This window comes from Neophocaena asiaeorientalis, unplaced genomic scaffold (assembly GCF_003031525.2).
Source record: "Neophocaena asiaeorientalis asiaeorientalis breed wild unplaced genomic scaffold, Neophocaena_asiaeorientalis_V1.1 scaffold363, whole genome shotgun sequence".
Taxonomy (NCBI): Eukaryota; Metazoa; Chordata; class Mammalia; order Artiodactyla; family Phocoenidae; genus Neophocaena; species Neophocaena asiaeorientalis.
This window is the reverse complement of record NW_020172006.1, coordinates 927,196-937,111: the sequence shown is the minus strand read 5'-3', so window position 1 is coordinate 937,111 and position 9,916 is coordinate 927,196. Positions and strand designations below refer to the sequence as shown.

Genomic DNA, 9,916 nt, shown 5'->3' with positions numbered 1-9,916 from the left:
GGACCAGGGCACAAACCCGTGTCCCTGTATCGGCAGGTGGACTCTCAACCACTGCGCCACCAGGGAAGCCCCTGTACTGCTCCTTTGTGTGTGTGTGTTTTTCTATTGCTATGCTGTGTGGCTTACAGGATCTTGGTTCCCAGACCGGGGGTTGGGGCTGAGCTCCTTGGTGGGAGTGTCGAGTCCAAACTGCTAGACTGGGCTTCCCTGGTGGCGCAGTGGTTGGGAGTCTGCCTGCCAATGCAGGGGACACGGGTTCGTGCCCCGGTCCGGGAAGATCCCACATGCCGCAGAGCGGCTGGGCCCGTGAGCCATGGCTGCTGAGCCTGCACGTCCGGAGCCTGTGCTCCGCAGCTGGAGAGGCCACAACAGTGAGAGGCCCGCGTAAAAAAAAAACAACAAAAAAAACCAAACTGCTAGACTAACAGAGTACCTCAGACCCCAGGGAATATTAATTGGAGTGAGGTCTCCCCGGAGGTCCTTATCTCAGCACCAAGACCCGACTCTACCCAACTGCTTGCAAACGTCAGTGCTGGATGCCTTAGGCCAAACAACAAGTAAGGCAGGAATACAGTCCCATACCTCAGAAAAAATGAGACGACAGAAAAATGTTACAGACAAAGGAGCAGGGTAAAAACCTACAAAATCAAATAAATGAAGTGTTAATAGGCAACCTACCTGAAAAAGAATTCAGAGTAATGATAGTAAAGGTCCAAAATCTCGGAAATAGAATGGAGGCACGGATTGAGAAAATACAAGAAATGTTTAACAAAGACCTAGAAGAACTAAAGAACAAACAAACAGTGATGAACAACACAATAACTGAGATGAAAAATGCACTAGAAGGAATCAGTAGTAGAATAACTGAGGCAGAACATTAAGTAAGTGAGCTGGAAGATTGAATGGTGGGAATAACTGCAGAGGAGCAGAATAAAGAATAGAGTCAGCTGGTAGGCCCCACTCTAAGATGATCCTTTATGTCTTTGGAGGACCATTAAATATTAGTGTTTTTTGCTGTTTTTCTGTGGCACCCATCAGCTTTTGACTCTCCTGCTAGGAAGACAGAGAAATGCCTGGCTGCTATGTTTTTATTTTTAGCCAAAGCAACTGAAGGGAGCTAGGGAGAGGGAGGGAGTCTCATTTTCAATATGTTGATTATCTCTTAATCTTCTCTTCTTCATTATATTTCCTCCCTGTCCTCACCTAGTATTCCCCAAATTAGATCCTTTCTGTCCTAATTTTTATAGAGAACAAACCTCCTATTTCAGTGGTTACTTGGTTATATAGGATAGGGAAGGAGGCAGGGGTCCAACTACTTCTTATAGACACTTCAAACAAATCCCTGCCTCATCCCTGTTTTGGTTGTCTTTTTATTTATTTATTTATTTTGTGGTACGTGGGCCTCTCACTGTTGTGGCCTCTCCTGTTGCGGTGCACAGGCTCCGGACGCGCAGGCTCAGCGGCCATGGCTCACGGGGCCAGCCACTCCGCGGCACGTGGGACCCTCCCGGACTGGGGCACGAACGGGGCAGTTCCCTGCATCGGCAGGCGGACTCTCAACCACTGTGCCACCAGGGAAGCCCTGGTTGTCTTTTTTAAAATCTACAATTCCTGAATCTTTCTGGGCGTATGGCTAGAATTTATTTGCTCTGTCACGACACCCTCCTCAGTAGTCATTTAGTATTAGATATCTCAGTTTTGCCACAGACTTTTTAAAAATTTTTATTTATTGGCATACTAAGTATTTTTTTAACATCTTTATTGGAATATAATTGCTTTACAATGGTGTGTTAGTTTCTGCTTTATAACGAAGTGAATCAGCTATATATATATATATATATATATCTCCCCATATCTCCTCCCTCTTGTGCCTCCCTCCCACCCTCCGTATCCCACCCCTCTAGGTGGTCACAAAGCACTGAGCTGCCATAGACTTTTTATCTGCTTTCCATCTCGGAAAAATTTGTTGACTTTTCTTGTCTGCTTACCTTTCTTCTCCTGTTTTCTTTGTCCTTGTAAGTTTATACCTTTGAAATTTCTTTACGCTTATATGTTAATGAGGTTTGGAAAGAATTAGTGATAAACAGATATGTTCAGTCTATTGTGTCTTACTGGAAGTCTTAGTAAGAGATGATTTAACCAGTGTTTTCTGAGCTTTGGTCATTTATATATCATACCATTTTTGACATATTTGTTTCACATCTGTATTATGGTTTACTTAATGTTTTTAAGTGGACAATTATTTTTTAGTTAAATAAAATTAATTTAAAGAGACTATATTAGTAAAGGTAAAAGAAAATTAATGTCATCAACATAATAACTGCAATTTTTATTTTGTTCATTAAAATATGTACAAGCATACCTCTGAGATATTGCAGGTTCTGTTCCAGACCACCACAGTAAAATGAATATCACAATAAAGCAAGTCACACAAGTTTTTTGATTTCCCAGTGCAGATAAAAGTAATGTCTACACTATACTGTAGTCGATTAAGTGTGCAATAGCATTATGTCTAAAAAGAATGTACTACCTTAATACTGTATTGCTAAAAAATGTTAACCATAATCTGAGCCTTTAGTGAGTCATTATCTTTTTGCAATAGTAGTATCAAAGATCATTGATCACAAATCACCATAACAAATATAATAATGAAAGTTTGAAATATTTCAAGAATTACCAAAAGGTGACAGAGACATGAAGTGAGCAGTGCTGTTGAAAATGGCACTGATAGACTTGTTTGTTGCAGGGTTGAGACAAACCTTCAATTTGTAAAAAATGTAGTACAGTATCTGCAAAGTGCAGTAAAGTGAAGCATAGTGAAACAAGGTATGCCTGTACAAGGTTATTAATATAAAAATGATTTTCCTAATGCCACCTAAATCCTCTTGTATACCACTAACACTACCATACCATAAGAGCCGTATTTTGGAACAAAGAAGAGAATTTAGACAAAGAAGAGAATCTGGCTAAGGTGACTGATAGTGATTCACTTAGAATTGGCTGTTTGCCCATTTATTAAGCATCTGTTGGGCATATAATGAGTCGCGCTAGATTCTGAGAATACAAAGGTGAATAAAACACAGTCCTTGCCCTTAAGGATCTTTCAGTCTCCTGGTTTTGTCTGATATACAAATAAATAAGTATCGTAAAGTGTTACAGCTGATTCAGTGGAAGCATGAGGAAGAAATGGTTAATTTTTTTAGGGGAAGAAGGAAAAGTACCATACAGGAGGTGACACTTCAGGATTAGTAGGTGCTCCCTGGGGAGTAGGGTTGAAAATGGAGTTGGATGTAGATGAAGGCATTCTAGGTAGGGAAGTTGGCCTGAGCAAATTATAAGTAATTGGGGAAAAGGGTGCTAGAGGAGACCTGAAATAGATGAGGCTAGAAAAGTAGGGAGGGCTGGACATCATGGCGGGACTGGTATGTATGTATGTATGTATGTATGCATGCCCTACTAAGGAATTTAGACTTTATCTTGAAGGCAATGAAAAGCCCTTGAATTAGTCAAGCACTAAACATTTTTGGAGCACTATGCACCATCCTGTGGAGGACTCAAATTTTTAGACATGATCCCTTTAGGAATTTAGTTGAAGGGAATTAGGGATCAAATAGTAGAACCCAGCTGACAAAAATCTACATTCTTTACCCAAGTAAATTTAGTTTCTATAGTGATCTCCTTTTGAAATTCTAAAACCCAACTTTCCATCTTCCTTTCTAGAGTCTCATCAAGTCCTAGCTCAGCTGTTGGACACTCTGCTTGCAATTGGCACTAAACTCCCAGACAATCAAGCTATCCAGATGCGATTAGTTGATGTAGCCTGCAAGGTAAGAATATAATTGTTAGACACAGGGTTGCATCTTTCTTGAACAGTTTTGCATTATCTGGAGAGGTGATACGAGCTGTAAGATCTGCTTACCTCCATCCTAAATCTATAACTGAGAATTGCCAGGGACTCTTAATGGTTTTAAGAGCTGCCTCATTTTTTTGTTTCTTGATGTTGGATTAGGAATAAAGTTGAGTAACTTGTTATAAAATGAGCTTCCTCATCCTCCCAAAAGAAATGAAAATAATCATAGGAACTACCATGTATCCTGAACCTAATACATGCACTCTGCTTATTACAGTACTTTGTACCCAGTTTTTCATTTGTTCCTCATAGTCCTTTAGGGAAGTGCTGTTATACCTTTTTTACTAAGGTGGGAATTGAGGTTGGAGAAGTTTAGTTTCCCCAAGTTTTCGCAGTTAGGAAGTTGCAGAACCAGGGCATAAACTCCTTTTTCTGATTCCAAAGTCCACATTCTTTTTATGATACTTTGTTGCCTCAATAAACAGACCAACTAGACACAAGTGTTTCGGAAATTTTTTTTGTTTATCTGATTATAAAAAATTGTATGTACATTAGTTGTGCCTTTTGTTTTTTTTTTTTGCGGTACGCGGGCCTCTCACTGTTGTGGCCCCTCCCGTTGCGGAGCACAGGCTCCGGATGCGCAAGCTCAGTGGCCATGGCTCACGGGCCTAGCCGCTTCGCGGCATGTGGGATCTTCCCGGACCGGGGCACGAACCTACGTCCCCTGCATCGGCAGGCGGACACTCACCCACTGCGCCACCAGGGAAGCCCAGTTGTGCCTTTGGACTTAATTTGGAGCTTTTTATTAGCTGTCTTTTGTGCATAACACCAGTTCCTAAACTTTGTAGAATTGACTTTACTTTTTTGTTGTTGTTGCTAACATCTTTATTGGAGTATAATTGCTTTACATTGTTGTGTTAGTTTCTGCTGTATAACAGAGTGAATCAGCTATACGCATTCACATATCCTCATATCCCTTCCCTTTTGCGTCTCCCTCCCGCCCTCCCTATCCCACCCCTCTAGGTGGTCACAGAACACCGAGCTGCTCTCCTTGTGCTATGTGGCTCCTTCCCACTAGCTATCTGTTTTACATTTGGTAGTGTATATATGTCCATGCCACTCTCTCACTTCATCCCAGCTTACCCTTCCCCCTCCCCTTGTCCTCAAGTCCATTCTTGTTTGTAGATTTTTTTGATGATGGCCATTCTGACTGGTGTGAGGTGATACCTCATTGTAGTTTTGATTTGCATTTCTCTAATGATTAATGATGTTGAGCATCCTTTCATGTGTTTGTTGGCACTCTGTATCTTCTTTGGAGAAATGTCTGTTTAGGTCTTCTGCCCATCTTTGGATTGGGTTGTTTGTTTTTTTGATATTGAGCTGCATGAGTGCTTGTATATTTTGGAGAGTAATCCTTTGTCAGTTGCTTTGTTTGCAAATATTTTCTCCCATTCTGAGGGTTGTCTTTTTATCTTGCTTATGGTTTCCTTTGCTGTGCAAAAGCTTTAAAGTTTCATTAGGTCCCAGTTGTTTATTTTTATTTCCATTTCTCTAGGAGGTGGGTCAAAAAGGATCTTGCTGTGATTTATGTCAAAGAGTGTTCTGACAATTGGCTTTAGTTTTAATCTTTTTGGTAAATTTATTTTGAGAATATAAGGAGACATATGTTTGAATTGTGGAAGGGTTATATTCATGGAATTAGAAAGCCATTTCTGAACCCCAGAAAAGAGTATTTCATTTATCTTAATAAACGACAACAATAAACAAACCCAGAACACTTTGAGAAGTACAGTATTAAAAGCTTAAGTGGAAAAAACTAGGGATTATGTGTTTGAGAGAGTAAGTGTATCTCCCATGTGAGAGTATATATATATATATATACCTGGGAGGTTTTGCTTGTGAGAGAGGTGTTGTACTCAGTGGATTGTTCTGCTAGAAGTAACAGTTTCTTAAATTTGTTTTGAATAAACCTTTTATTATAAAAATTTATTCTCATGGAACTTTGGAAAGATACTAAAAAGTATAAAGAAAGAACTACACTCAACCATTATAAAGGCAACCATTATTATTGGTCTTTTGATGTATGCTTTCTGAATTTTTTTTCTGTATACAGATTGATTGCTTTTTTTTTTCTTTTTTTGTGGTACGCGAGCCCCTCACTGTTGTGGCCTCTCCCGTCGCGGAGTGCAGGCTCCGCGGCCATGGCTCACGGGCCCAGCTGCTCCGCGGCATGTGGAATCCTCCCGGACCAGGGCACGAACCCGTGTCTCCTGCATTGGCAGGCAGACTGTCAACCACTGCGCCACCAGGGAAGCCCGATTGCTTTTCTTTTTACACATGTAGCTGTAATCATATTCTATGTTCAATTTTGCTTTTTCACTAACGTAACAAAAGTATTTTCCTTATATTGTAAATGTTTTATAAATATTTTTAATGGTTGCATGATATTTTGTCCAGTAATTAAACCATAGTTTGTCCTAACTATTCTCCTATTATTGGACATTTATATTGTAGCCATTTTTTAAAATTGTAAATAATAGTACAGTGAATGTGATTAGTCTAAAGTATTTTCTGTATTTAGGGTTATTTCCTAAACACAGATTGTTACAGTAGAATTACTAGATGAAAGCATTTAGAGTTTTTTGTAAGGCTTTTGATACTTTTGCCAAATTGTTTTCCAAAGTATTCCAGTTTATATGCCCATCAACAGTATATGAGAGTGCCTAATTTCACCTGTTTTTCTAACATTGGATATTAAACAAGAGATTGAGATTTAAACAAGAGATAAACCTGTTAATTTGGTAGGAGGAAAATGGAGTTTCATTTTTTAAAATTTCCTTTTTAAAAGATTACTAGTGAGACCTCATATTTGTTCTTCATTTGCCTCTCTTGAGAATGAGCTTTTCATGTTTTCCAGTTTCTCATATGGAGTTTTTGTGCATTTCTTCACCATTTGTAATAGGGTAAAAATTTGAACTACCTGGAAATGGCATATCTGTCACAAGTTTTTGCAAATTCGCATAAATAAAGACTATGATTCATAGCTACAGTTACTGTTTCTATTGCCTGGTGCTATTTTGTCTGTAATTTTTGCCATACAGTGTGCCATACAGATATGATTCACATACAATAACATTCACTCTTTTGATAGAAATAATGCAAAGTATATTTTTCAACTACAATGGAATGAAATTGGTTGAGTAACAGAAAAAAGTTAGGAAAAGCACAAATATGTGGAAATTAAACAGCATACTCCTATTTAACCAATGGGTCAAAGAAGAAATCAGTAGGGAAATTAGAAAATACTTTGAGATGAGTGAAAATGAAGACACAACATACCAAAACTGGGCTGTATCTAATGCAATGCCGAGAGGGAAATTTATAGCAATTAGTGTCTATAGTAAAAAAGAAGAAAGATCTCATACCAGTACCCTAACCTTCCACCTTAAGACGCTGTATAAAGAAGAGCACACTAAATATAAAGCATGCAGAAAGAAGGAAATACGAAAAACTAGAGGAGAAATTAATGAAATCAAGAGTAGAAAAACATTAGAGAAAAATCAGAGAACCAAAAGCTTGTTATTTGAAAAGATCAACAAAATTGATAAACCTTTAGTTTTGGAAAGGAGGAAAAGAAGGCTCAAATTATTAGAATCAGAAGTGAAAAGAGGCTATTTCCGCTGACCTGACAGAAAAGAAAAGGAGCGTGGGGGCTCAGTAGTTGTGGCACACGGGCTTTAGTTGCCTGACGGCATGTGGGATCTTAGTTCCCCGACCAGGGATTGAACCACGTCCCCTGCATTGGAAGGCGGATTCTTAACCACTGGACCAGCAGGGAAGTCCTTTATCCTTATTATTTTTTTGAAGTTCATATTGCTCCTTTATATATTTTTAAAATGTAAGATGTGAATCTGCCATATTTTTTGTTTCACAGTAGGAAGAAAGTCATGCTTTTGGGTACTCTTAACGTTTCAAAATTCATCTCATTTTATCCTGTTAGTAATCCTTTGAGGTACATTGTACAGCTAGTCTTCATTTGAGAGATGATGAGATTTAGATTTGGCCAGGAAATTAGTCTTTTCTTGTGTAGGATTCGCACAACTGAAATTAGAGGTCTTCTGCTTTCTTTCCTATCTGTGAAGATTTTTCTAGAAGAATAAATATCTTGTCATTTTTGCTTATATGGCTTCCTTAGAGCCTAGTTTAATTCTTTGTTTTTCTGTTTCCATCTCACCTTCTCTTCCATTCTCTCTGTTTTTTTCTGTTCCTTTAATTCTGTGGCAAAAGTATCAAAACATCAAGCTCTTAAGGCAAAAGATAGAAACATACAGCATTTTTTTTTTTTTTTTTTTGCGGTACATGGGCCTCTCACTGTTGTGGCCTCTCCCGTGGCAGAGCACAGGCTCCGGACGCGCAGGGTCAGCGGCCATGGCTCACGGGCCCAGCCGCTCCGCGGCATGTGGGATCTTCCCGGACCGGGGCACGAACCCATGTCCCCTGCATCGGCAGGCGGACTCTCAACCACTGCGCCACCAGGGAAGCCCAACATACAGCATTTTAACATTTATCAAATACTACCCAAACAGATATTATGTGTTGTTTGTTAGGAGAGGTTGTCTGTTAGAATCATTTCCATTGCTAAGTACACTGAATTTTTATCTGTGCTTAAAAACAATCCATATTGATGGGAATCCATATTGATGGGAATTGGCGGTCCAGTGGTTAGGACTTAGTGCTGTCAGTGACGTGGCTGGGGTTCAATCTCGGGTCGGGGCCCTAAAAGCCCACAAGCCGTGCAGTGTGCTGCCTCCCTCCCCCTCCCAAAAAAGAAAAAAATATCCGTATTGAAACTGAGTGAGTCAGTAAGGTATTCTTGTCTTATTTAACCTCAGTCTTAGATTTTCTTGATATACTTAATCATTGATTTTTTTTCCTGTAGCAATAGTTTTAAACTGATTGGTTTAGCTTATTTTATTTTTGACATGGATCGCTCTTATTATCAGGGATGTGGATTGCTTACTCACTCCATTAATAGAGAAATGATGGCACTTTAATGGCCTGGGTATAAGACCAAAATAGCATCATCTGCAGAGCAGACACTAGGCAGCTATTAGTGATGATAACCGTGATGTAAGTAGTGACATGTGGGGGAAGGACATCATAAAACTGTAGTTGCTGCCCTGAGGGTGTGATTTAGACTTATGATCTCTTTTGGGCTAACATTCAGTGTGCAGTAATAGGCTGGTTATGAATCCGTGTTGCCTTGGTTACCTTAATAGGAACTAGAATGCTTTAATTTGTTTGAAAATCAAATAAAGTATTTGTAACAATTGCAGCAGTCTTCCAGGGGCTGGTGGTTCAGTTAGCAGTTTAGTTATGACAAATGATGCTTCCATACTAAATAAAAATAGTTTAAAAAAAAAGAACAACTTTGCTGTATTAACTCTGACAGAGAGTCATTGTCAGCTTCATATCTGGAAATTTCTCTTAACTTCTCAGTTTCAGTGTGTTATTTTGTTGGATAATTTTGAGCCCTTACTATACATGACATTGTGATCACTTAAAAGTATATGTTTCACATTTCTGTAGCTTAAATAACTTGGAGGCATGAACTAACTCTGATCTAAAATGCTTGATTGAGACATTTTTATAAGGAGACGATACCTCTCTGAGAGCCCCACCCTCTGCACCTGAGCTTTCTCTCCAGGTTTCCTTTGTTCTCTCCTCTAAGTAAGCCTACCTACCTAGTCTAATTTCACATAGAACATAGCTTCACACAGAAAGTTCAGGTCCATTTAGTTCAGGAATTTCCCCTTGGAGCATTCTGATGTGAACCATTAACAGGTGCTTAGTACCTTTCCTGACAGACTGCCCTCTTGTTAGACAGCTATCACTGGAAAGTTTATGCTTGTGTGTTCCACATCAGCAGGGCTGTTTCATCCAGCTGGCCCACTTTTACCTCTGACCCTTCTCTGTTTTCTCTTTTTTGCCACTACCTGTCCTTCTTTTCCCCACCTGTTTCCCTTTTCTTCTTAAGCAGGTTGTTTTTTTAAAAGTACACGCCAG

At 39.4% G+C, this 9,916-nt stretch overlaps 1 protein-coding gene across 1 annotated transcript in view; it reads left to right on the top strand.

The window, feature by feature from the left end:
• Positions 1–9,916, top strand: part of INTS4 (integrator complex subunit 4) — a 106,182-nt gene that overhangs the window by 17,319 nt on the left and 78,947 nt on the right. Inside the window, exon 4 of the mRNA XM_024749408.1 lies at positions 3,721–3,827. Within this exon, the coding sequence (XP_024605176.1) occupies positions 3,721–3,827 (107 nt within the window). The remainder of the gene's footprint in view (positions 1–3,720; positions 3,828–9,916) is intronic.